General features: G+C 42.4%; 2 protein-coding genes across 4 annotated transcripts; both read left to right on the top strand.

Moving 5' to 3' along the window:
- Window positions 1-162: 162 nt before the first annotated feature.
- coq3 (coenzyme Q3 methyltransferase) lies at window positions 163-27923 on the top strand. Of its 2 annotated transcripts, XM_085802799.1 has the most exons (7): window positions 199-470; window positions 1471-1611; window positions 3176-3275; window positions 5278-5535; window positions 6371-6530; window positions 7292-7495; window positions 27908-27923. In XM_085802799.1, the coding sequence occupies exons 1-6, from the start codon at window positions 271-273 to the stop codon at window positions 7480-7482; spliced, it is 1050 nt and encodes a 349-aa protein (XP_085658925.1). In that variant the 5' UTR covers window positions 199-270; the 3' UTR covers window positions 7483-7495; window positions 27908-27923. The 2 variants fall into 2 exon arrangements, with proteins under 2 accessions (XP_085658924.1, XP_085658925.1); XM_085802798.1 differs by lacking the exon at window positions 27908-27923 and having other exon boundaries at window positions 163-470; window positions 7292-7953.
- Window positions 8685-23175, top strand: faxcb (failed axon connections homolog, metaxin like GST domain containing b). 2 transcript variants are annotated; one of them, XM_085802797.1, is made up of 7 exons: window positions 8685-8908; window positions 10443-10564; window positions 13907-14042; window positions 14758-14954; window positions 19933-20150; window positions 21589-21705; window positions 22178-22755. In XM_085802797.1, exons 1-7 carry the CDS (start codon window positions 8873-8875, stop codon window positions 22504-22506), a joined length of 1155 nt encoding a protein of 384 aa, XP_085658923.1. In that variant the 5' UTR covers window positions 8685-8872; the 3' UTR covers window positions 22507-22755. The 2 variants fall into 2 exon arrangements, with proteins under 2 accessions (XP_085658923.1, XP_085658922.1); XM_085802796.1 differs by lacking the exon at window positions 8685-8908 and having other exon boundaries at window positions 10099-10564; window positions 22178-23175.
- Window positions 27924-27926: the final 3 nt, after the last annotated feature.

Here is a 27926-nt window from a genome sequence, read left to right on the forward strand (position 1 = left end):
TAATACAACCGTAAGGTAAAAAGAAAAATAATTTGTCATTGATTAGTATTACACAATAAAATAGAAGTATTTTAGTCGCATGCATTTAGTTCCTATGTGAAAACCATAGGGTGAAAACCCGAGAGTGTCCGACAGGTAGGAACTGAAATGTCTTTCGTTTCTACCCGAGCAGAAAAGGTTGGGACACACACAGGGTGCCACTGGTGGTGTACGTCGGGTAGCAAACCAAATTCACAGTGTTAAAAAAAAAAAAAAAACAACGACCGTGACATGTACTCCAACAAGTTCAGCCGCCTCATGTTGGGTCTGTACGGCCGGACAGGGAGCGCTGTGTGCCGGGCGGTGCAGAGCGGCGCGGCCCGGAGCGGGAGCGGGGTGAGCTGGACGGCGGTGTGTAAACAGCGGTCACTGAGTCTACGGAGCAGCGGCTGTCCGGGGCTGCAGCATCAAGCCGTGTCCTGTCAGTACAGGTAGTATTACAGCAACACCACTCTGTTTACGGTAGCCTACTACTTCACTGTGGTGTTGTTGCCGTGGACTTAAAGAGTATAATAATAACACGGGGGGTGAGACAGTCGAAGCTAATTGTGAAGAACTACACGATGAACCATTTAGCTGCAGTTTTGCATGTTTCTAGATATTGAGAAGTTATTACGTTTTGGAAATTGTATTCACTGACTTGCCCCCAGTGCAATATACAAACCTCTCAGACCAGTAGAGGCCAATTAACGCACAAAAGGCTTAGGTAGAAAAAGAACATACCATAGGCTAATCTAAAATAAATTTAGATTTCACGAGGACCAATAGTTAGCACATGGTAGACTACAGATACAAAATAATATATTACCTAGATTAGAACAATCACAATTGCAACAACAATTGATGCCACCTGCCCACCCCTCCACCTGGTCTGATGAAAATCTGTTCAGCATTTTTTGGAGTAATAATTCTGCTGAAAAATGAACAGACATGACTAAAATAATAATCTCTTAATGTGATAATGAATTAATTGTCATAAATTGATCATGATTGCAGCAGTAAGTAGCCAGTAGTAATCTTTTCACTTCCACAGTTTTTCTTAATGCTGGAAAAAAAGAGACATGTTCGTGACTTACCTATGTGTAACTCACTCACTCCCAGCCCTGCCAATAACCTATAATCATGAGCATGTAGTTGTGAATCTCATTGCTTGGTCACGAACTGAAAGGTTTAAGCTTGGCTGCAAACATGAGTCTCTCTTGATCTCACTGTCAATTTTTTGTAAGTAAGTCCTTAATTAGTCAGAATAAATTTTTTGTCTGAACAAAATTGCAAAACATTTATTTTTTACATTTTCCATAAGAACCAACATTAACAAATCAAACATTTCAGCACCCACTCTTTTTTTCGCAGCACAATATTAGCAGTGACACTGAAATTATTATTATTGAGTTGTGTTTATTTGTTTGTTTTCTCTGTGTTTTTAATTAGAGGTACACGCTCAGCCTCCCAAACTACAGTGGACCCTGATGAGGTGAGGAGGTTCCAGTCACTGGCCGGCAAGTGGTGGGACGAAGAGGGAGAATTTGCAGCTCTCCATGCCATGAATGACCTGAGGGTGCCTTTTATACGGTGTGTGACATGTACAAAACATATGCTACAAAATTTATCATATATTTGTAATGCAAAGATGCTGTGCTTAAGGCACTGTCAACACAGGTGATTGATTGGCAGAGACATTTGTGTCAAAATATAACCTGAAGTAGAGGCGGCCGTGTGGTGTTTGAGGGCAGAGAACACATCAGACAAAAACACTGAAGCAACAGAAATGTAACGTGACAGGATTCCCTCACACATCGGCACATTTCCAGCCACCCCGGCTCTACATATGGGAATGTTTTGGGGGGCTGGATGTGGATGTTTTGATTGATAAGATCTGCTGTTGGGGCCACGGATGATAATCATTACATTACCCATCCAGCCAAGAGCCCATTGATGGTCTCCCCTTCCCCCTCCGTGGTCCTGTTGGTGGTGATGATGATGGGTGTTTATGCTGACAGCGTGACAGATCCAGTGCCAGTGTATATGTGAGTGTGGCTGATTTTCCTGATCCGGCTGTGCCCTCGGGGCGTGTCTAAATGAGGAGCAGTAGCACCGCGGCTACTGTTGCTGCTCCACCTTTACACCATGACCATGACAGTTTCACTGTGATGCAGTTGATGCTGCCGTGCCGTGCTCCTCCCTTTGTTTTTAATGTTCGCTGAGATCTGTTGAAATGTGCTCTTCTGTTCATTGATACTGAAAATATTTTATACAGTGTCTGATTTTTCCAAACACGTCTTTCCGTTGAAACATCTTCATGTTACTGTAGCCTACAGTTGCTTTGACTCAACTGTCACAACAGAGTGTGAATTTTAATCATTGCTATGTTAGAAAAATGTCATTTTAGGCAGAAATAAGAGATTTGCTCATTAAAAATGAATATTATTTCAAATGAAAATGAGTGACATGTAGAAAACACATCTTTACAACTACAGTAAAGCAAGTAGTAGTCTTTTTTAACATTATCAATGCAGTCCATCATGCTAATAAGGGTCCAAGCGTGTCATTCCTCTCAGACTGCGGCTAAGTAGCTGTTGTCGGTGTCGCTGTGTGTTGTTGTGATGTGAGGAACTTGTTAGGTGGATGTCTTCAAACATCTAATCTCCACTCCTGCACCGTTTGCACGGCTGCTCTGCTCCTGTAGCGCAGCAGAGCTTTAATGAGGATGATGCATACCCAGATCCCCCGGCCTGTTCTGCATGTTTCATGCCTGAGGCAGACAGCCGTTAGACAGCGTGTGAGGGGATGAAGGAGGGAACTCGGCGGCAAGGTGGGGTTTGAATTCATAGCCAGAGGAGAATTTGCGCTTGTCAGCTGGCTGGCACGTTAGCTCACGGCCAAATGGGGGGTAGTTGTGACAGAGGTGCAAGCAAAATGTAGGGTCTCCAGCCTCCCATGCTCCACCGTGGAGCTAAGCAGCGTTGTGTAGCCTGTGGATGTTCAAGAATACAAGCATTTTCCCTCAGTCCCTGTCACTTCAGATTAGACTATCTGTGACTGGAGCATGATGGCTGTCTGTTGGAAGACTTGAGGACTGTGAGATGTTTTAATGTGAACCGTGTGAACTGATTGACCCGCTCTCTTACCTGTGCAGGGATAATCTGCTGAACGTGCACAGAGCGCGTCATCCTGGGAAACCGCTGGCAGGACTCAGAATACTGGATGTCGGCTGTGGAGGAGGTCTGCTCACAGAGGTAACATTTGTGTGTGTGTGTGTGTGTGTGTGTGTGTGTGTGTGTGTGTTTTGTGACAAAGACACAGACTCAGTAAGAACAACAAAGACATGTCGACAAAAATATCTTCTCCCCCCCTACACAAATTCTGTCTAGTCGCAGTTGTTTCAATTCCCTCCTTTCATGTCACAGCAGTCGGAGCAGTATAAGATTCTGCTTTCAGTGCCAGTCCATTCTCATACCAGTGGCCCCCAAAAAAAACATTTAAACGTCAGGCCAGTTCCTGTTCCTCTGTGATTTGACTGGTCGCAGTGTGGTGGACGGGACAGTCGGTCGTTTACAGTTGTTTATCTGTTTTTTATTGTCAATAGTGTGGCAGTGAGGACACGGCTCCTCCTGTCTCCGCCTTCAACTTGAGCTGAGGACATACCAGCTGTGTTGTGTGATTTGGGGAGACAAAATCAGGTCCTGTATTTACATGGCTCTGTCACCCAGACTGTCACTTTCAGACACCCCCCAAAAAAAGTGTCCGTTGGGATTTAAACCGTGGTTGTGTCTCTGGGTGTCTTGTCGCTACTATAAGTCGTCCCATCAGAAGGGATCAGCTGTGGGAGGATGGAGATCAGCCCCTAGGCAACCAAATGCTGCTCTCATCACAGGCACATGTGTTTTTACAAAGCGTCCAGAAGAGGGCGCTGTAGTTCACATCCATCCACTAATCATGTTTCACGTGTCTGTAATACTGTTAATTGTATAATGGTGCATAAGCTTTTTTAAATTAATTTAGCTGTGTGGCAGAAAACTACTGCACTGTACTGTACTGATCCGCCACTAACTGTGACATTTGATTATTTTTGTTTTGAATGGTGTCTGTATTATGTTGATTAGAGGGTCACAAAGTAAAATCCTCCATAAAAGATGATGCTTCTGTCACTATTACTGTAGATATCACAGCAAATCCACATTGCTGTTTTCGTTGTATACCAAGGATTTAGACCAACCCCACATTTAAGATCACTTAAGTATGACAATATGGATCCATAAAAGATGATGCTGTTGGTCAAGAGATTGCACATCGTGTCATTTTTCTGCAGCAATGGCATGAGTCTTGTGCAGGGAAAATCAAAAAGCTCTTGTTATCTAGTGACACACCACACACTATCGGTGAAGCAGAACATTTAACACACTCTGGATCTCTGCTACTTTGAAATATGTGGCAGCTCTGCTTAACTGAACTCAACTTCACAGAAAATACTGATTTGATATTGTAAGAAAGGCACACCTGAGGAAGTTAAATGATTTTGTAATGAAAATGCGTATGTGGGTATCTGGTGGAAAGCATTTTATATTTTATTTCATGTGAAATGGGAATCTGAATATTAGGAATTAATTGCAATTGCAGTCAACGGTGAATACATCTGGCTGAATAATGGAGAAGCCACAAATGCAACCTAAGGAGAAAAATGAATAATATAACAAGAGCAAAGCTTTTCCAGATTGTAAGAGAGCTCCCTCTGCAGCCACACTGTGAACTGTTCCCCTCTGAGATGTACTGCAGACATACCACCATGAATAGAATAGAATAGAATAGAATAGAATAGGTACTTTATTGTCATTCAAGTACACAGTGTGCATAGAACGAAATTTCGTTTCACTGACTCTTGACACAAAACAAAAAATATATATATAGAGAGAAATAAATAAATTAAAAACAAGACAAGTGAGGTCGGTCAATCAGTGCTCTGTGTGCATATGAAAGTGTCTCATGTGTATGTGTGCAAAAAAAAAAAAAACTATTTTTATATGATGCAGCTCTGTTTGGCAAAATATGATTAAGATGCTGAATGCACACCTATGATTTATTTTTTCTCTATATTGTTTTGTTGTGGTGATTGACCTCCATTGTTTTTAACAGTGTGGTGAAGCCAAAGACAATTTCCCAAAATGTGAACAATAAAGTTTCTAACTAACTTGGTGTTAAAGTGATTTTCAACAGCACAATCTCGTCTCTGTCCTCTCCCAGCCCCTGGGTCGCCTGGGTGCTGATGTGATGGGTATCGATCCAGTAGAGGACAGCATCTGCACGGCCCAGCTGCACGCATCCTACGACCCAGACCTCCGCGACGGGGTCTCCTACCGCGCCTGCACCTTAGAGGAGCTCTCGGCAGAAGGCGAGGAGGAGCACGGAGCAGGACATTTTGACGCTGTTGTGGCATCAGAGGTGGTGGAACATCTGGCCGACCTGGAAACATTCGCCTTCTGCTGCAGCCATGTGCTGAAGGTGTGTCCCTCGGTGGTGCCGTGTGTTTTTCCTCCCAGCTGTTAGCTCATGTCAGATATTTCTGCATCAGTACAGTACGTGTCTGTATCTCCGTCTAAGCGTGCGCTAATGTGCATATGGTGATTTTTGTTGTTTGTTGTGTTTGCATCTGTTGTGCATCGCTGGGAATAGGTTCAGCATATGTTTTTTTAAGTGTGTGGTTTGCATTGAACTTTGACTGAAGGCCGGGGTGAAAGCTGCGCATCAATACTGAAGACCAGATGATTATAATCTCATAGGTCAGTAGAGCAGAGTGGTGAGAGGGGGAAAAGAGCCTAATCTTCGCTTAATGCCTCTGCATTTGGCTTAGGCACGATCAGACTTTCTCTCTCCCTCTGGCCAACATCACTCACTCCTACTCTTTTACAAAAAAAACTGTAAAATGCAGTGTGCTTCAGGGCGTTTACACAGGGATGCTTTCATATGAATTCATGAAACATTTTATATTTTCTAGTAAAAGAACTGCTACCGCTCTTTGATTTTCCACCCCTCCACTCTGTCCCTCTCCTCCTCTTAAAACTGTTAATCATGATCAAGGTTCAACCTTGAGGTTTGGCAGTGTTTCTCTCTGCTGTCTCGTGCACTGGACTCTATCCAGTGAAAGCTTTAAATCCAGTCTAAAAATACCCTTGTTGTGGCTCAGGTAGCAATGCACCTGTAGAAAGTACCTGCAGGGATGTGCAAATCTTGTTTCTGAAGCATTAATCCAGAAAGAAAAACATCAAAGTCACAAAAAAACTACAAATGAAACTTGACTTGACTGTATCTAAAACTCTCCCGTCTTCTCTGTGTGCAGCCAGGCGGCTCAATCTTCATCACTACTCTTAATAAAACCAACCTGTCATACGCACTGGGCATTGTTGTAGCCGAGCAGCTGCTGCGTATCGTCCCCAGTGGGACGCACGATTGGGAGAAGTTCGTCAGCCCAGTGGAGCTGGAGCGCCTCCTGGAGTCCAGTAAGTCCCTCTGATTTCCATACAGGGAAATGAGCATGCACATGAGAAAACACATTCAATTGTTAATAATCAACAGCATGAAGTGTTAATAATCAACACAAGTGTTCAGATGGAGTAAAAACGACTTGTGTAAACACTGCAACTCTGACTCACTCTAAAATGTGTTTCACTCTGTTCACAAGCGCAGGTTTAAAAAGCACCAGTTTATATTATGTGTGATTAGTTTTAGGAAGATTACAGATGACAGGGGAGCAATAAAAAGCTTTGCTCCACACAATAAAAACTCAGAGCTAGATATAGTCTTTTTTTTAGTAAAGGTAAAAGTACAAGTCATCTGCACAATAAAAGTGTCACTTTAATTTCTTTTTTTTTAATAAGTGCAAGTGAGAATTTGATGGTTCATGAGGGGTGAGTTGATGTCCTGTCCCATCTCTAAATTTGAGTTCAATTAAATAAAACTGAATAGTTTTCTTACATAAGAAACATACAATAGTACTAGTCATTTTTACCTTAAGGCCTCCAAATAAAGGAAGTAAATTTCAGTCCTTTTACATAACTGAACTTAAATTGAGGCACTTCAGAGGCTGAAATCCAGTGACGTAATCAGCTGCTTTTTTTCCCTTTTTTTTTTACTACCATATGTCTTGTTGTTACAGTCATTGAAGTCTGATTCATTTTGTTCAAGATCTAGAAAGAGGGAGTTCATCTTTTGTGTTGTTTCATGGCCTCTAACTGCTCCAATCGCCTCGTCTTCCTATCAGATGGTTTCTCGGTGCAGTCTGTACAAGGAATGCTGTACAACCCCGTATCAGGAGCCTGGAGCTGGACAAACAGCACGGCCATCAACTACGCCCTCCACGCTGTCAAACTGGGAGACGATCCACAGCCAGACCAAGCTGAGGACAGCAGCACCCACCACCCACAAGACCACACTGCAGCCACACACAGCTGAGCCACAAGAACAAGTTAAAGAAATGAGGGGAAAAAGACTCTGGTGTGTGGAGTCGTAACCTCCCAGAGGCCAGGGGCTGTGATGCAGCATGAGAGGACGTTGTCAAAGGAAAAGGGACAAACAGCCCTGAGATAGAATTAGCCATGTGCTGCAGTTGCTGATCTGCACTCAGAGTAAAATTGCATTATGCCATTGGTTTTCAGTCAGGCTTTGTTTTACTCCCAGCCATCGTTACAAATGGTTTTAGTAGTGTTTGATGAGCTGTGCAGGGCAACTGTACCGCCCCCCCTAATTATGTAATTCAGTAGCTGAGCTGAATTATTACCACACAGCTGTGCAATTTCTAAATGTTCTATATCCTGTCCTGACCTGAACCAGCTTGGGTGTTTTTGATGCAATATGATATGATTTGCCATATCCCCCATAAAAAAAATGTCTTGAGTGAAATAAAAGCACAACAGTGGAAAAACCCAGATGTGTTTGACCCAGGCTGCCACCGACAACTACGATTTCATGCTGAAATGGGCTGCACACTGAAAAAAAACAAACTGTTTTTAGACGCTAAAGCCTGTAGAAGTCGTGTCCACACACGAGAGGGGACAGTCACTTACTCTGAGATTATAATGGGTCTCCTGTGGAAGTATTACATAATGCAAATCATGCCCATGGCAGAGAATAAGTCATGCTTGCAAGATGTTCTTAGAGACCAATAGCCGGCTTGTGAGAGCTGTGCAAAAATAATCATATTGTGTTCTCTAATGCTGTGGGTTTTAGAGTGGACTCTGGAGGAGGTTTTTGAAGAGGTCAAGAGCTAATTTTTAATTTCATACTGTAGAAATAATACAGATGATGTTAAGCAGTGTATTATTAGGCTACATGTATCATTAGGGAGATTGGTAAACCCTGAGAGCGCGTCACACTTGTCCAGCCACAGCAGTGTCTTCAGCAGACTGCTATTCCCACGTTAGTTCATCTGTCTACACAATAACAAACGCTGCTGCTGCTGCTGTGACGCGCGCTCCCGGAAGCCGCGGGCCTGCGCACCTAACTTGCAGTAGCCATGGCTGCAGTTGGGACTTTGGGTGCACACTATGCCGCACACATACACCACCCGTGCGACAGATTAAACGTACATCGCTACTTTGACGTCCTGTTTTGGCTCCGGCTCAGCGGGAGGAGCTGCTGAGCCGGACAGGCTGCACCGGGTGACGGGCAGGAGACCGGATTGGACTGGCACCGCACCGCGCTCCTACAGACGGTGATGTAAGCCACGACGCTGGAGCTCTTGAAATCTTCTTTTCTCCCAAGTTGTCGCTCCCTCCACCTCTCGGCATGCCAGACAAACAGACTCACAACACACCTGCTGCTGGAAGAAGTAGAAGTGGTCAACATGAGTGTCCTCCTGCACTTCAAAAGTTGCTCCAGAGTAAGTAACTATAATTAAGCTCGGGTTTCCCCCTCTTATATCCATGTGCCCAGCCCTGTCTACATTAGCTGGTTATCCATGTGTAATAAGTTCATAGTTAAAGCAGTGTGGCCTACAGCACAGGTGATGTATTTCCTGCCTTAAACCCATTAAAGGGTTAAGGCAAACTGACAGTAAATTTATCAAACGACTTGTTTTTGTTTGTGTTATATAATATTTAACTTATTACAAAAAGATGATGTATATTTCCTATTTATGTAATTAGTTAGGCTACTAGAAGTACAGTAGTAATGATTTTCTAATTGGACCAAACAAATCAAGACTATAACCAGATCCTCTAAAGTGCCGGTTGGGTGAATTAATGATGATTAGGCTATCATTTCAGGAACCACCGTTTTATTTCTTACATGAATATTAGATGAAGTATGTGTCATGGTGTGTCGCTGGCCAATAGGCTTCTGTGTTCATTATGGTTGGCAACTGGTTTCACTGGGATGCGGGGAGCCCGTCAGGGCGGGGTGACTACTTTTCCACTGGAGTAGACAGACAATAGGCCAGAGGCGTAAAGCTGCCAGGCTTTAACACATCAGCACCGGAAGTTGTTCAATTTCTTTTAAAAAAATAAAAGCAAAAATGTACATGACATTTTTTGTTTTATACTGGCCTACAGCCCCTACAATACATCCTTAACTCAAGACTACTCAACTTTCAGAACATTTTAAAGTAGCATTGTGTGTTAGAGAAAGAAGATTTATCTAAAACATTGACAAGTTTCCACGTAGAAATAAAACAATGTCCAAAACATAGGCTAGAGATTGTTCTAGAAAAAGGCATACACCTTTTGCCAAAATGGGCTATACTAGCCTAAATTTATTATTTTGAGTTTTTTTTTCTACCATAATTCTTATTCACTAACTTTCAAATGTGTGAGATAGTCAGGAAATGTTGAGTTTAATGTTGAGATCCTTTAGGATAGAATAACATTCAGCTATTAAGATTGTAGATAGTTGTCTGGAGAATGTAGTCTGTGTTTTAGTAGTTAGTTATTGTTTCACATAACTTTATTAGATCAGTAATGGGGGGGTTTTCAATGAAAATACTAACCAATTTGATGAGTTACAAAAGTGAATTTTATTTTGAAATCTGTATCCGGAAGTGGGGTGGTTGCGCTCCGGACTCTTGACGTTGTTCTCCGAAACCTGCATTGGAAAGCGAAGTGGGTGCTGCTGCTGAGCATCTTAGCGGAGAGGCTTGTCGAAATGTTTACTCATGCCTCTCTCAGGGATTATTAACGACACCGCCGGGATGCCGTAGCTGCCCGGGCGGCGGTTGGATGCAGCCTGACGGGGACCGCAGCAGGGAGGACGCGGGGTGGCTGTAACCGAGGGAAGGGAGGATGTACTGGGCAGCTGGCTTCGCCTCTTCCCGGCCGTGTGTGGTGGAGCTCGGGCGGAACCACAGCCTGCCCCTCGGGCTGTGCGCCTCCGAGCAGCAGCAGTCTTTGTATGGCTACATAATTACCTTCCCTCTGCAGGACTACGGAGGCATCATGTCGGTTCTGGGCTCGGACTCCTGGTGGAAGAAGACCCTGTACATCACCGGGGGGGCCCTGCTGGCCGCTGCAGCCTACCTACTGCATGAGCTGCTCGCCATCAGGTAGGGCTGCACACAGCATGCCCGGGGTGTTTATCAACAACACCTCTTTTTTTTGTTTATCTATGTTCTCTTCTCATAATTAGCAGTGACTCTGCTCATCGGTGTCATTGGGATGTTGTGAAACCATGACTGGATGTGGAAGTGCACCTCCATAGGATGCAATGCATCTACAAATCTCGCGGTGGTTGCTGTGGTTTCACTCCCTGTTTTCCTCCTTCCAAGGACGAGACAGTATGTGGAGAGAGAAAAAAATTAATAAATAAGACACGAGTCACGCGTCCGCTCGTGTGCCAGCTCTCGTGCCAGCTCCAATCGGCACCTGAGCGTGAATAAATCCAGCGCAGCAGAGACACACCGACCTTTAATGAACTATGCCGTGGGTCACACAGCTGCAGCGTGTAGGCTGTAAAACACACCTATATTTGCAGTAGTAGTGTGAGGGTGAATGGGATTTGATCAAGCCCTCGCGATGTAAAGTGATTAACTCGGGACTATTGTTAGAGCTGGGGAATGAGCGCCTGTCAATAGGGATTATTTTGGGCCAGGCCAATGCCGGGGAGTAAGTACATCCTGTAACAGTGGCCTGGTAGTTTGTGCTTTCACTCACCCTCCCCCAATGATAATCTGTGTAACCTTGCATTTCGTGCAGGAAAACGCCACCGCTGCTGCTGCTGAATCACGTGCAGGCGACTGAGGCTGGAGCCGCAGCCTGCCGGCATCATATGCTGCTGCCATGTGATGTGTTGTTGGCACTGGCAGCAGCAGCAGCAGCAGCAGCAGCAATCCTGCCACAGTGGTCGCCTTTTATATTCTCCGTGCCCCCCTCAGTGAGAACTCCTTAATGTTTGGAGGGCTCTGACTGAAAGTGGCTTTTCAGCGAGATTGCAGCACCACGTTTAAATGGACACAGACATAAAGGAAAGGGCAGGACAGGATGAAACACACTCAGGTTTCAGCACCACCAGACTGTAGACAGCGACAGGGAGCTGTTTCAGCACCACCAGGCACAAATCCCATCTGTGATACAGCAGCACCAATACATTGGGTTATATCTTTAAAAAATCACAGCTGTAAACACAAACCTAGAGGCTCAGTCTACTACACACATCATGTGTTGTGTTGACATCAGCTTTATTTTCTCATTGTTTGGGCTTTCACATACTGTAGGTAGGTTTTAACCACAAGCTCATCTTGTGCAGGTGAGGAAGGTGTCCACAACCATGCATCCCTACTAAACAAATAAATATTTCATGACTTAGGCTATATGTTACACAGACACAGTAGGCTAATGTTTCTGAAGTGAACATGACATCCATGCAAAAATCATATTCATAAGCGATATTCTTAGAATTTAGAAGAGCCATTAAGGACAAAGCTGCTTAAACAATATTAGCTATGTTTTTTTGAACCGACCCTGTTTCTCTGTGACCCAAAACACAACATAAAAGGTGAAGGATCCATTAAACAGAGCAAGAAAGGAGCAGTCAAGCAGTATTTTCTGATTTCTAATTCACCCCTGAACAAAACTTTGCAAAGCCCAAAATGGGAGATACTTCATAAAACAGGCTTTAACAGATTTAAGAGTTAAAATGACGAATGTTCCCAGACCACTGCACAGTTACATTAAATTATTCAAATTTAAGAAACACTGGGATAAAAGAGATGCTAAACAGAGCAGAGAGAGTCTGACTCGACAGTGACGATGTGAATACTGCTTTGGACAATTTCCTTTGTGCAGCATGAATAACATCTGTTGAGAAACAGGTCTGACATCATAGATTTAACTCAATTTCTCCACAGTGCATTAGCATTTAAGTGCTGGTGATTGATATAATGATATAATGAATACATAAACAGAAATGTCATTATATAATCAGGAAAACAGTGACGTTTATTTTACTTTTGACACCTTTTTCTGTTGGTTTTGTTTTGTATATTACCTATTTTACATCCCACTTTATAACAGTGACGGCCTGATCTTATCTCAAAAGTCAGTTTTGTTTTCCTTTCTTTTAATAACACAGGAATATAGTGAGAACTCTAAGCAAAACAAGCATATTGGCACATTTACTACAGGGGCAACAGGACGTCACATCCACTGCAGACCAGGGAGCACAGCACACACACAGCAAATAACATGAGTACAATAATTTATAATCGCAGTCATACTGTGTGCCTGTAGCTATAGAGAGCGATTGGAAACGTCCAGCAGTGTGTTGGCTTGAAACTGGATCAGTGAGATGACTCATTTAGTCAATAATGTCAGTTCCAACAGAAGCTCTTAATACCACTCAGCTGAGGAGACATAGTGATACAGGAAATATGTATCAACAACAAGCATTTCCACATATACACATGGACTCATTTAAAATTCTAGCTCAGCTTCTCTCATCACCTCAAATAGCTAACCCCAAATAGACACTGTAAATACAATGCCTTTGGTTATATGGTTACCCAAACTGAACCACACATGGACAGATAAACAAAGCAACTCATTTACATATGATAATATAGTCCAAGAGTTCAGCTAGGACAATAAAATATAGGTCAGAACAAAGCTATTGTTTGAAAATTAATGAAGTATGGCCACCTGAGTCATTGCAAATTAAAAAAAGAAAAAAGTGTTGGTTGGTTGGTGGGTTGTTGTAGAGTTAAAAGAAAAAGAAAAAAAAAACAGAGCTCAGGGACACAGGGACTGTCAGTGCTATAATAAACCACAGGTACGACCTGTTCCTCCATGGAAGGTTTGTTAGAGCCTGAAACTAAACTCCAGCCACTGCTTTGGATGTTGAGTTATGTTTGGTATTTATTTATCTCAGAAACTCTCAGCCAGACGCAGGACAATTGAACATTGAACGCCGCCGCCGTCTTTGAAGCTTGTATCCGTGGTGGTCTCTTTGCTCTTGTTCCCGCTGGTAGCTACACACAGTTTTCAGGGTGAAGAAATCTATCAAAGCCTATTTTCCTCCATGCAGAATCAGCCATTCGCTGCCAGTCAGTCATTTCTGCAGTGCATCAAACTCAAGTGAGAAAATCCATTATAGTAAATATGAAGCCTTAAATTGGCACGTCAGAGATTCCTTTGTTGCCTCGTGTCAGTGTCTTGGAGTTAAGTGTTTTTGCATTCTGCTTACTGTCAATCAAAAACAAATATTGTATATTTAAATGAGCTGTCCTTGTTCGCCATTGAATTTAAAGTGAGATGCCAGAAAACTCATTAAATACAAAACCTGTCAACCTTTTAAAGGTAGCACAAAATGATCTGGGAATATGTTCAAATTATTAATAAACTGGTCTAAGCAACACTCTATTCACCAAAGTCTTTGTCTTCTCTCTGTGTAGGAAGGAGCAGGAGCTGGACTCTAAAGATGCCATCATCCTCCATCAGTTCTCCAGGCCAAAGAATGGCGTTCCCAGCCTCTCACCCTTCTGCCTCAAAATAGAGACGTACCTGCGCATGGTGGATCTGCCCTACCAGGTGATGCAGCAGACTCTGCTTCAGTGTGTGCATCAAAGCAGCAGAGGGACAACCTTAAATCTTAGATCCTTGCATCGCTGTAGAGTTACTGCAGAGATCATCTGGTGATCAAACGGCTCATCTCCCACCGTGACGTCTCTGTACACCTGTTATAGTGAAGCTCCAGTTTCTGGAGTTTGTTGAGAGTTGTTGGCTCATATATATACCCACCCGGCTCCTCTGCAATATTTATTCCTCTGAAACTCTCACTGCTGCCAGAAATGTAAATTATTTTTTAGTGCCAGAGGATTTTTCCTGATGTTGTAACAAATGTTCCAAATAAGTTTTGGTGCTCTTGATTAATGGCAAGTATGCAAATCAAATATACTCACAATGTGTGGAGAATACAGTTCCTAGTGTTTCATTATTAATGCTTAAAGAAGTTATTTTCTGCAATATTCTACATGAATAACACTTTTACAACACTTAGTGAACTGACCTTTTTGGCCAATGGCCCAGAGGAGTGTCCATCTTGCACAGGAAAGTCAGTATTTCTTCTTAGATTGTTTGATTTCAGTTCTCCTTAAGGGTCTGGGGAGGTGATGGTACCAAGTGATTTACAACAGAAAGATTAGACAAAGTTAGAAACCAGAAAAATATCAACAATAGGAAAACAACTCAGAAAGATAAACAGAATCCATTCATATTCTCACGGAAAGCTGTTTTTCCTCTGCAGAACTACTTTGATGGAAAGCTGTCGCCGCAGGGGAAGATGCCCTGGCTCGAGTACAACCACGAGCAGGCTTCGGGGTCAGAGTTCATCGTGGACTTCTTGGAGGAGAAGCTGGGAGTCAACCTCAACAGGAACCTCACCCCGCAGGAGAGAGCCGTGTCCCGGGCCGTCACCAAGATGGTGGAGGAACACCTCTACTGGTGAGTGACTCACACAGACAGGATGTAATGTTGATGTTGCAGCTTTGTTTCAGATTCATCACAACACTTAAACTGTAAATGAGCTGTAAACGCACCATACAGTGATTTCCTGTAATTTGATGAAAGAATTGTGCTTAAGGGCTGAATGTATACATCTGTGTTCACATATTCATATTCAAATACACATTTTAACGCTGAAAGCTGAATGTTAAACCACATCAAGAAGCCCCCACAATGATCTACTTGAAAAACACACAAAGCCACATTGATTTTAACAGCTAAAAAAAGAGATGCTGAGTCTCTTTGTATTATTTAAGCATTATTCATGCACACCTTCCACACTGGGCTCTATCCTCCTCATCACTGTTGTTTTATCAGCCACACAACGCTGCAGTGAGTCACTCCTTTACCTTCTGTGAGAAAACTCGCTGCTGCTAGGAAATCGTTTTCCACTCCTCCCACACCCAGAGAGGCCGCGAGTGTTTTCCATTACCTAAAAGCTCTCTCTCCATCTTTCACTCCCCACACCTCTAACTAATTCACACACACACACACACACACACACACACACATATATTCACTGATGTAGCACTGTTTGATCCAGTGTCGTGTGCCTTATTGTTCTCTTAGGTCTTCAGGTTAGGAAATAGAGTAAATGAAGATGTGACATTTGAACCTCACAGTTTCTCTGGTTGAGAAATGTTGCAGTTAGAAAAAAAATAGATGTATGATTGATGATGTATGAATTGTTTATATTGTAAAGAGGGAACTCCATAACATTTCTCCAAAGCAATAGAGGTCATTCATGTAACCCACATCTCGCCTCCCACTCTCTCCTTCCATCACCTCCCAGCTTTCTTATCTCTGCTCCTCCTTCGACCCTGTGCCCTGTTTAGACTCACATATAGACCTATTGATTGAATAATTTATGTGAGGGAAGGGCAGTGGCAGACACAGGCCAGCAGCAGCAGCAGCAGCAGCAGCGGCAGCAGCTCTGAGATACGTCATCATACAAACGCTGTTCTCCACCGGCCCGTCTGACGGATGCTGCTAAGAAAAATAAGATAACAGGAAACTGAGGAAATGCCAGCTTACTGTGGCAAATGTGCTTTATGCTTTATCCACCGTTTCTAGCAGTTTGGATCATTAGTTAGAGATGATGGTCAACTAAGGGGATATAATGTATTATATTACATGTAACCCATCCATATAAATAAATCAATGCCTCCTTTTACAGCTGCACAATTCAGCACTTTTATTCTAACAGTGTAACTTGAGAGGTATCATGAAAAGCCTAGAGAGATTTTCTGAGAGTAGTTTTCTTCAGATCTTCGAATCACTTCAGCCTTTTTTTTAGCTCGCTGTTTGCTAATAAAAGAACAGAGGTTTGTTTTTTTTATTTGTCCACAAACTGCTCTCACATCAGCTTCGTTTCTAGTAGCCACAGGCAGGTCTGCACAGCGCAAAACCTCAGATAAACCAACTGTATGTTTCATGTCCAGAACCGAGCAGCAGACAGAGAGGGTAGCGATTAGTATTTAACCAACGACCGGTCAGACATTCCCCTCAGGAGTCTGTGAAATGTGCAGATCAGAAATGAAAGGAGAGTGAATACAGGAGTAACATTCACCAGATTGACTGCAACTGAAAGATGAGTCTGAATGTGTAAATAAATACCATCATTATAAGGAAATCCAGGAAATCCATTCATTGCTGGTTTAAATGTGAAAAATACCAAGAAGTCTTTGAAATTCACTTAAACCTTTGCAGTATTTTAAACAAAACTGTTTCTACAGAAGGGTACACATCATTCAAGGACTCCTCACTGCTATTATTTATGATCATAATAGGATTTAGGATTAAATTCTTAACCAGAACTGACTTCTCTGCCTTGATTTGTACAATAGTTCATGATTATATCACCTGAAAGAAGAAGTCATACACTGGCTAAATCCTGTGTTCGCTTTATATTAATAGTTCTGTCAATTCATATTCATTTCATTATTTGTTGTATTTTATCACATACGTACATATTTTTTTTGCATTTTCCTCTTCTTTTCTTGATATAAAAACATTTTGTACCAAACTATATTCATTTCTCATTCATTCTCACATACTAAGTTGATTCTGTTTGATTTTATCTTTTCAGATGAAGTGAGGTCAAATTGAATCTGATTTACTCCCTTTCAAAAATCTCACTTTCGCTTCTTTAGACTCTATCACACCTAGCAGAGCTAAATATGGCTGAGGAGTCAAGGAAAAGTCCCTTCCTCTCCATCTACCTTTTTTTGTCAGGTGCATGTTTTTTTGTTTGTTTTATACCAACCTTGAATAAAGGAACATTATGTCCCTTTGGGAAATCAGATACTGTAACAGGAAGTAGTGTGTGGTCACCAGACAGTCACCACTCCCACATGTAATGTAGACCAGATGCTTTAATCTGATTGCCACTGAGTGATCAGTTATATAGAGTGATCCAGAAAGCGACATGCTGGAGACGGAGACTTCTTCTACCAGCAGACAAGTGACATGTGTCTTCCAGGCTTTGACCTGAGCTGACGGAGAGAGGCTCAGTCTGTACGTCTCGTGTTGTGGTTGTGTGAGAAAGTGTAAGTGTGCGAGGATGTAGCAGCTTAATCTTGTTAGTGTTCTCACACACACAAGTAGCTTGGCTGTAGAAACACCAAAAACAAAAGAGCAGAAACTCTTTTTCATAATGTTTATTCATTCAGGGAGTCAAGGTAGAACAATTGTTTTGGTCAAATTGTCTTTATTAAAAGGGGACAAGCAGATAAATAGACCCAGAGAGCAAAAGCAGGTTTTTGAAGCTCTGAGTTGACCTTGTTTGCGTGTAAACAGCGGCTCTGTCTGACTAACTGCTGAGAGACAAATCTCTGCTTGACGTCAGGATGGCTCCTGTCGCTGCCCAGGTTTCCTACTTTCATTTTAACACAGGCAACAGAGAGTGTGGATGACTCAACAAAGAGCCTGCGCTGCACAGTGCGGCAATAAGTCGATGTGTGTTTGTGTTCAGCAGAGTTTAACCCTGATCTGTAATGGAATTTCTCAGCTGTGTCACCTTTTCTCCTCTAACCTATTTCTGTATGAAAGACGCAGCAACAGACTCCAGACCAGACACTTCCTCATGTAGCATAGCGACAGCTGACAGTTTGAGGGGCTGGATATATATGACGTTGTGTTCTGGCAGCGGGGCTGAGAGCAGTATAGCTGATGGATTGGCAGTGGGATGGAAGTGCTGGTTCTCTTTTATTGATCAGGACGAGGTTAATTGTCAATAGACATAAAGCTTTGTTGGTAACAGGACACAGGGGCTGAACCCTGATTAAAGAGCTTTATTGTTGACAACTCTGTACTGTACCGTTGCATGTTTGATTCATGGCATGCCCTCTTTACATAATTAAAATTGCTGATATGAGGAACTGTGTGTTGATAGAAATAATAGTCTGGGGCTGTTTACAAAGACCTTCACATCCTCAAAGATTACATGAAAGTCATTGATAGTGGACTATGAGACAGGATTTCTTCACTTGAATGGGAAAGTGTGTCCAAACGTGACTATGTTATGTTGTAAATTCTCCAGTTATGAAGATATCCTATTTTGATAAAATATGCTGTCATATATATAATTTGTGACAGACAGTTGATCATGCTATAGAAAAGTTAAGTGAATATAATATTCAATAGTCAGAGTTTTGAATGGTTGCGGATTTTTTCTACTGTTAAAATGAGACTGATTGAGCAAATGGACCAGATTCAGATGTTCATTTGTGTTGCCTGCTGAACTTCTGTTTGTAGAACAAACCCTCATGTAAATGTGAGTACATTGGGTTTGGATTAATTTAGTCGAGTGAGTCAAAACAAGATCAGCTCTGCAGACTAAGTGGCCCAGGATTTAGAGTGTGGTAATACGGCCACATCAGACATCAGCCTCTTCTTCTATTATTTACAATGAATGGTCTTAGTCTTTAGTTTGCTGAAAAATATTAGATGTTTTTGAAAGGTACAATTTAAAGCAGCAGTTTATAATGACACAGTGGAGAGCACTCACATTTCACAAGATTCTGGGCTCAAACCTGCCAGTCTGTTCAGAGTTTGCTTGTTTTCTCATGTGTGTGTGGATTTTCTCTGGGGAAACAGTCTGTTGAGTGGTCATTTGTCTTTATTTATTGGTGCTGTGATAAAGTGTTGACCTTTCCGGCCCCCACACGACAAACGGCTAGATATTATTTGACTATTGAAGGAATCTATATAGTGTATGTTTGTTATAATGACAAACAAGACCCATCAGACGACATGAGCGATTAGATCTTATATAGGACTTTTCTCAGGACTTTTTACATTTTACTGTTCCTAGGGTCAGAACAGAAATGGGGGAGAAAGCTTTTAGGTTTTCTGCTCCAACTACATAGAACAATTTGCAGTTAGAGCATCTATCGGGTATCTCTGAATGTATTTACGTCCATGATAAATCCCGTTCTAGCCAGGCTTCATGAGTGCAAATGTTTTATTTGATCTCTACCTGATTTTGTAAATTCAATTGTTTTTTTTATTGTTATTTTATTGTTGTTATGTTTAATGTAACAATGTGCTGAAACTGTTTCCTAACTATATGTGCTGCCATTCTTGGCCAGGTTTCTCTTGTAAAAAAGGTATTTGATCTCAATGGGAGAAACCTGGTTAAATAATAATAATCAAAGTGTTTTTATTGAGTTTTCAAAAAATATATCATTCATACAGAAAAACACGAACTCAAGTCCTACAGCACAATGTAAGACTAAACTACGAAACAATAACACAACATACCATACTGAAATCAGACATACCCAGACATAAACCTGGTTAAATAAAGGTTATAATAATAATATATATATATAATTTTTACATTCAGCATACCTGGTTGTCAGAGACCTCCCTGTGATCACAGTCAGTTAACCACATTTCCTTTGTGTGTTTTCAGGACGATAGCTTACTGTCAGTGGGTGGACAACATCGAGGAAACCCAGAAGCTTCTTGCGATGAGCGGCCCGCTGAGCGACACACTCAAGTGGCTGCTGAGCCACCTGAACGGCAGCATGGTGCGCAGAGAGATGTACGGCCACGGCATCGGACGCCACTCCAAGGAGGAGGTCTACTCCCTGATGGAGAAGGACATGAGGACGCTGGCCACGCTGCTGGGTAGGAGGGGCCACTGTTGTTGTTTTTGTGTGTGTGAGCGTGTTGTTGGATAAGCATTCGTGCGGCCGGCTTTCCAAACCATTGCTGTTAAACTGCAATCAATTAGAGCTAACAGTTACCTCATCAGAGCAGTAACCTACGTGTCCGAGGGATTACCCAAACTCTCTTATATAATCCGATAAAACCATTCCTGTTTTTTTTTTTCTTTTTGGAATAATAAAATGACAAGCTTCGGGTTGTCCTTACAAATCCCAGGTCACTAGGAGAGAGACTTTTTTATGTCTTTCGGAAAACACCACAATCTTTTATTTATTTTTATGGAACATTAAGATGAAATTTGACACATTTTCTATAAATACTAGTGACAGCCAAAGAAAAGTCAGTCTATAAAACCTCTGCTTTGGTTAGAAACCATTAAACCGTAGTGAAACAAGCTGGATGTTACTGACAGTCTAATGTTGACCTGTCTAACATTATAGTCATGCATGCTTTCAGTATAAAATCATCATTCCTCGTTGTTTGCGCTTGAATTTTGAAGATGTAGACAGAATGAATGAAAACAGGGAGAGGCCTGGATGGCAGCCACGGTGATACAATGTCAGAGTGAAACAAACTGTTAGATGCTGGGCAGAAAAGCGATTTGCATCGATCTGTTTACCCCATTTCAACTGACCACCTCCGGCTATAAAATGGAAAGTCACTCCCAAAGCGAAAGCATCGGTTCTCCCTGTGACCGTGTGTGGCTTCGTTTAACGTGCCGCTCCAGGCTCAAGGGCTGGAGGCGTGAATCTAAAACCTTTTTATCGCCGCTCTTTCAGCTTCGAGATGAAAATGGTTTATTATGAAGTGAATTTTCTGAAGCTGTGTAAAAGGGGAACATTGATGATTTGGTGAAAATTACACTTGGTGTCCACTATAGTGTCACAACCTGGCTCTAAAGCCATGACAAAACGCTGAGAAAACACAGGTTAAGGAAAATATTAAGACACAACAAATAACACAATTAACACAAAAAAGGAACTAGGGAAATCATGGGGGTGTTTTTCGGTAAAATCAGTGGTGTGTGTGCATGTGTGTATGACTGTGATGGATAAAGATACAAATACACTCAGAAGGCAAAAGCGAGAGTTAGAGACACAAATGATAAACACAAGAGGAACAAACTACCCAGATATAAAAAGAAAAGGTCAGATAAGGAATTCAATGTTAGAGGTCATTTTTACCATTTAAGAACTGTAGCATCTATATATCTATATATTGAACTGCAATTGTGTTTTCAATTCCAACAAACCATGATTTAACTGCTTATTATGCATTTACCCACTCTGGTGGGAGAGAAGAGCCTCACAGAGACTCTTATAGCCACTCAGTGATGCTTTGAACATCACTGCTTATTCACAGCTGTGAAACTACTTGATGTCTCCTCTCCCCTCTGCAGGAGACAAGAAATACTTCATGGGCTCGAAGATATCAACACTAGACGCTACAGTGTTTGGGCATCTAGCACAGGCTATGTGGACTCTACCAGGGACTCGACCAGAACAACTTATCAAAGGTCAGTGGATGATCAGGATTGAGACACAAGTGAAGCTGAATATTTCTCATTTTGAGCTTCACTACGTCTCTATTTTTGCAGCATAAGTAGAATCTACATTGTCATTTACAGTTTTCCCTGCTGCTTCTTCCTCGTCATGTTCCCCTCTTCCTGTCACTAGATGGCAGTAATATCCTACTGCAATGCAGTGTTGTTGACAGAGACTTTGTTGTTGTCACATCTCGCACAGAGCAGGGAACACTCGCATCTCTTCAGAGAAACAAATCAGAGCATATGATGTTGTCATTTTTTATCCATAACTCAAGATTAAAGAACTCGTAGGAAAGAACAAGATTCAAAAAAACCTGTCTCATAACCTGTCCCCAATGTCTTCTCTGTGTCAATATCACCGTCAGTAAAACATCTGTGACACCTCCTGCTGCATCTCCAGAAACCTTCCATGTGTAATTGTGTGCCTGTTTTTTTTTCTCAGGAGAGCTGATCAACCTGGCGATGTTCTGCGAGCGGATGCGGAGGAGGTTCTGGCCCGAGTGGTTCGTGGAAGTGGAGGACGTTTACTACGACGGAGACACGGAGAGCAGCGGCAGCGTCTCGCCCACAGGCCTGCTGGACTTTGGCCTCTTCTCCAGGACTGACACTCTGGACGACAGCGACGGCGGCAGCAGCAGCAGCCACTCGGCCGGACACACTCACGCACACACCCCCGACTCCGACCCCTCGCTGTTCGACTCGGACGTGGGCACGGGGTCCGACAATGACATTCAGCTTAAGGAGGACACAATGCCGGACCTGGAGGTTTGACCCGAGAAAAAGACCGTGATTGGCTGACAGACTGAGACCGGTAAGGAGGCTGGAACATTCAGTTTTGCTTTAACAAACCTGGTTTGAAGAGCCAAGTGTCCACACAGCAGCTCTCACAGCTGAGGAGATTATCCCAGCTCCTCCACCTCCGATACCCAACATGTTACAATTCCCTCATGGACAAACTGGGTATTTATATGCAGAGCAAACAGACTTAACCTCATAATGCACACGCGACTGTACTGTCTGTCCCCTTCCTGTAACGTCGGGACTGCCCCCCGCGGCGGTTTCTTTTTGCCTTATTTGTCTCGTCCTAAGATGCGGAAGCTGGTGAGAGGGAAAGGTCAACCAACCAACGCGAAGGAAAAACATCTCACGAAAAAGTGCGGCAGTGACAGAGGAGCGTTGCAGACAAGACGAGCGACACTTCACTTGCTATGAAATGACGCAACTAATCACCACCCTGCCATGTGTCTTAACGCACAAACCTCTACTCAGACAGGTGCAGATTGATCATGTGGCTAAAAGGAACAGCTGTTGTGTCTCCGCCATTAACCATCCACGTGCTGGAATGGAAACACAGTTGGTACTGAGTGCCAGTTCATGCCCTAGATTTGTCCTCATGTCATCTCCTTTATGCTCTCTCCATGTGTGGGAAGAATCTGAATCAAAAAAAAAAAAAGAAAGAAAAAGAAATGATGCGTCTCCGCCAGATAACGAGCCCAGATCCACTTGTACAGCTACTGAATATGAGTCAGGAGGAAAGATGAGCAGACTTGTGCCTGTTTCATTCACTGGTCATCATGCTAATTTCTTTCCATTCATTTATTATTTATTTGCACTTTGTTATTAATGAGCTTGAAGCTTCTGGCGTTTCATTTCAGGATTCTTTAGGTGTTATCGAAGAGCTGTAGTTTTTATACTTGACCACTAGATGGAGGCAGCAGTCAGCCTGATATCTCCTTCATTCTGTAACATCAAGGTCATTCCACCCTGACGACCTGCAGTGGGATTTTAACACAGCAAATTATTTTCTCCTTCGGTCCTGAACTTTAATGTTGTGGTTCCCATTCATAGGTAACCTATCTCTGTGTGCGTGTTTGTGTGAGTGCATGTTTATTTTGCATGCAAACTGTGACTGAGCACAGCAACAGATCAGCCTTAGTGCTCAAACGCAAAGGGTGAAAACACCCTGCAACAGCTTTTGTTGGAAAATCAGTTATTATCAGTGCCACTTGAATATTTTTTTTCTTTCTATATGTGTCAAATATATATATATTTTTTGTTAATCCTTGTTCTTTTATTTCTCTCAAAGAGAAATGTTGTTTTGCACTAGTGGAAATTTATTTTCACCTTATTTCAATGGGGACAGTCTGCTGGTTGGGGGGGAAGGTAGACAACAGAATAGGCCAAATGAATGGGAAACATAAATGTGCGTATCAGTAGTGCAGGACGCTATGTGTTCTGATAATGATTGTGCTGTGAGGGGACTGTGCTGCTGCTTAACGTGGGCTGCGTTTCCGAATGTTACTCTGTGTGAATGCCGGTTGGTGATACGAGTCTTTCTCAGAGACAGATGATACCAAATCAGACAGTGACTGAACATCTCTGAATCAAACATCCTGAGTAAGAAGGGACAGAAATGTGTCGGGAAGTGTTCACTTTTTGTCTGTCATGTTGAGCTTAATGGTGGAAGTGCTTGTAATGGCAATACAGTACCTATAATGGCTGTAAAAAAAAAAAAAGATTGTGGTGCATATAGAGTAGATGTGACTTAAGTTAAAGGATTAGTTCACCCAAATTACAAAACCTATTCTCTCACATACCCGTGTCATGCAGATAGTTTCTGTTTTATTTCCCCAGGTTTTGCCTCCACCCCAATGCAGTAGAGATGAATGGTATTTTATTTATGGTGCTCACAGCAATGAAAAGTGACATTTGAAAAAAAAAGAAGGAAAAATTCCTGTTAGACTAGATGTTACACAACATCCTGTCAACAGTTTTTATAGCCTATTTCATCAGGAGAGCGTCTGTTCCAGTGACGACGGTTCAGAATAAGGCTGTCATGAAGATGTTTGATAACCAACGTAAATGATTCTGTTTAATTTTAACACAGCACATGCAGTTTATTCTCAACCTACGTATCTGCTAACACTGACTTCATCTGCAGTGTCACCGCTGCCTCACTTGGCAAGCGAACACCATAGTTGCTTTTTATTTTTATTATATTTTTTTTATATTTATAAGGGCAACACACAGCCACCTTTATCCATAATCTCTCTATCTATGCTATCAAATCCGCCCAAAAAATGCTTCCACGCATTATTTCCCAGATGGTTTGGTCTTATTATCCATTTGGCACAGCTCCCTTGTGTACGTGCTTATATACTGTTATTTTTGAGCATGTAAGTTTATTTTTGACTGTGACATGCATTTAATCTTTTGAAAAGCTGGTGATATATGACAGCCTCAGTTCCCAGTGCGGTCTGTAGATTATTTAGACTAACAGGGACGTTGTATTGGTAAAGAAATGTTTCTGTTGAATTATTTAATGCTGCTACAAATCACAATTTGTACAGTAACAATGGACCAAATGACTATGTTTAATGTATCATCTACTCCGCTGTGTTAGCCTTACCTTTATGAAGCATTTTAGCATCTCTTACCTCTTTGTCTCGGTGTGCAGAACCACTACTTGACTGTTTTGGTTTGCTCTCATCAGCATTGTTTACAGACGTAGCAGGCAGCTGTTTTCAGTGAAAGACAACCCACTGTTCACCAAACCGCAGACAAGTTAGCATCTAGCTGGTGAACACAGTGGAGCCTTCAATAGAGCTAAAGAGCTCCATGTTTCCCTCAGGAGATGGCAGAGAGAAAAAAAAAAAAACAAGAGGAAAAAAAGTGAATGTTGGACTGATATTCAACAGGTGGATACAAACCTCACTTGAAATGAATGCTAATGTTGCTCACCATATCATCTTCAAAGGTGATCATATGTCAGCGCTGTGTTTACAGTTTGTTCTGACGCCCCTCAAGTTGCCAAAAAGCTGTGAATGCTGTTTTTCAGTGCTATGAGCATCACAATATAAAAACAAATATTTTAAATGTGGGTGGAGACAAAAAAAATCTTCTAATCACATAAAAACAAAACTGTCTGCATGGCTATGCACCACTTAGGGTAGTTGAGAGGATGTGGATCTCTGTATTGTGAGTGAACAGACCCTTAAAAAGCCGAAGTAGGTGAGTTAGTGACGGAAAACCAGAGTTGGACCCAGGGACTGAGACTCTAGAAACAACCTTCTTCCATCATGTCCTGTGGTCTGCGTCCGGACCAGCCCTGACCCGGGTCGTGTGCTCTTTTAGTTGCCTCACCCATGTCTGGGCGTCATATACAGTTGGACTGCTTTATTCAAGCCATATTAAAACTAGAAGTCTTGTTATTTGAAACATGTCATAGCATTACTGCTGGAGTAATGTAAATATTGTATGTGTGACAAAGTATACCATACTGTATGTAGAGCTGACTGACTGATCAAACTACCTATGGCTGTGCAGTCATACAAACTGGAGAGACTGGATGATTTCAATAAAGAATAGCTGTGACAATTTTAAACATGCATCCTTATCATGCTTTGTGGGTTAATACAGGGGAGTTGATGATCATGATGCAGCTTCATTGAGCTGCACTCTGTATTTTTTTATGCAATATTGTCATATCCTTGACTGTATTTTATGTGTGTGTGTGTGTGTTTTGTGTTTTCAATCAGGCTAACAAGTTACAATCATTCAGGTGCGGAGGGGGGCTGATTAAGACTCTGCCAGCCGCTGCAGGCAAGACAGGAGGAGAGGAGGAGAGGAGAGGAGGAGAGAGCGGAGGAAAAGTTACAAGTAAGAAGGAGGGGGGGTGAGAAAGATTCAGGGGAAAAGAGAAAGTTGAACCAGGGCAAAAAAAAGAGAAAGTAACCAGGAGCAAGAAGAGAAGGAGGGATGAGAAGGAGAGCAGGTGGTAGAGAGGAGAGAAGGGGTGAAGAGGCCAGGACGGAGGAGTGGAGGGGTAGAGGGAAGTCACGGGGGAAGGATGAGGAGAGAGGAGAGGAGCGTCAGGAGTTTTTGGAGGGGAGAGATGGAGGGTTTACAGGGCTTCCTAAAAAATCGCAGTCAATTCAGAACTTCTCAGCCCAGATCTCGACTCATAGAAAGAAATGAGTTCATGTCAACCCATTACTCACATCACTATACTGGATAGATCGTTTACTTGTCTATCAAGTCTGCATTCTCTAAATGCAACCCTGTGTCAAAGAACGGCAAACTAAGCCACTCAGAAATTAAAAACAATCGTTTTCAACTTTTAATTTGGAATAGTTATTGATTTTTTTTCAATTTTTATTTCATCTTGTTTGTATAAACATTTTGGGCATCATCTCTGCATGCAAGCTGATATACAAATAAGTTTGTTATTATTAATTTTAAGAAATGGAGAGAAGATGAGCATGGAGACTGAAAGGAAGGGAGGAAAAAGGTGGAGAGGAGAGAAGAGGAGAGGAGAGGAGAGGATGAGGCGGCTGGGCTAGGGGCCCGGGGTAGAGATGCGAGGGCCACGGATCAGGGAACCAGGCTCCCGGGGGGACGGAGCAGGTGCAGGCTGCGAGCGAGGCCTTTGGGCCTGAAGGGGCTGCCAGAGCTTAAAACAATCTGCACTGCTCCTTTTTTAATTTGGCTCCGCGAACAGCCCACCCTCCACACCGAGTGTCTCTCGCTCACTCTCTCTCTTTCTCTATGCTTAACAGATCAGCGATCCACAAAGAGGGGTAAACACACACAGAGCAAAATTAAAATCGGAACTCCCCTGGCACGGCAAAACAAATTAGAGCAAACAAATTACAGAGAGTCAACACACAAACAGTGGAGCATCTGTGGCTCTCTGGACTGCTGGAGCCGGTGGCTACCTCCCACACCTCCCACACCACCACCTATAGTACACGCTCGCAATAAATTCTCTGTCAATACCACACACTTAAACATATTCTCATCAAATCACTGTGACTGCGTTTAAAACACAGTTGTTTTGGGCACAGTTTTCTTGTTTTTCCTAGTCTACTGCATGGTTAAAAGCAGCTGTAGAAAGTCTGAGAAGAGACTTGATGAATGGCGGATGCATGTTTATGAGCATCAGTGTGTGTCAGACACAAATACATGTACAGTAGTGCAGCCTTGAATATCAATTAAGTGTTTTCTGTTCTGTTTTGTTTCAGTGTAAGACACCTGCTTTCTCTGTTCATGACTGACTTTATTCATTTTTTAATACTTGAGGGGAACATCCGCTCTAAAGCCTTTGTTTTGGTTATTTATGTTTATAGGCAGATATATATTATGTATCATGACAATTCACATTCACAGGGAGACGACAAATCAGAAAAATT

This window comes from Trachurus japonicus, chromosome 16 (genome assembly GCF_045865225.1).
Source record: "Trachurus japonicus isolate A0001 chromosome 16, Traja_1.0".
NCBI classification, from domain to species: Eukaryota; Metazoa; Chordata; class Actinopteri; order Carangiformes; family Carangidae; genus Trachurus; species Trachurus japonicus.

Coding starts and splice junctions, on each gene's coding strand:
- coq3 (XM_085802798.1), top strand. CDS start 271: ATGTACTCCAACAAGTTCAGCCGCCTCATGTTGGGTCTGTACGGCCGG. Junction 471..1,470: donor GCCGTGTCCTGTCAGTACAG/GTAGTATTACAG, acceptor GTTTTTAATTAG/AGGTACACGCTCAGCCTCCC. Junction 5,536..6,370: donor GCTGCAGCCATGTGCTGAAG/GTGTGTCCCTCG, acceptor CTCTGTGTGCAG/CCAGGCGGCTCAATCTTCAT.
- faxcb (XM_085802796.1), top strand. CDS start 10,305: ATGTACTGGGCAGCTGGCTTCGCCTCTTCCCGGCCGTGTGTGGTGGAG. Junction 10,565..13,906: donor CATGAGCTGCTCGCCATCAG/GTAGGGCTGCAC, acceptor CTCTCTGTGTAG/GAAGGAGCAGGAGCTGGACT. Junction 14,043..14,757: donor TGGTGGATCTGCCCTACCAG/GTGATGCAGCAG, acceptor TTTCCTCTGCAG/AACTACTTTGATGGAAAGCT.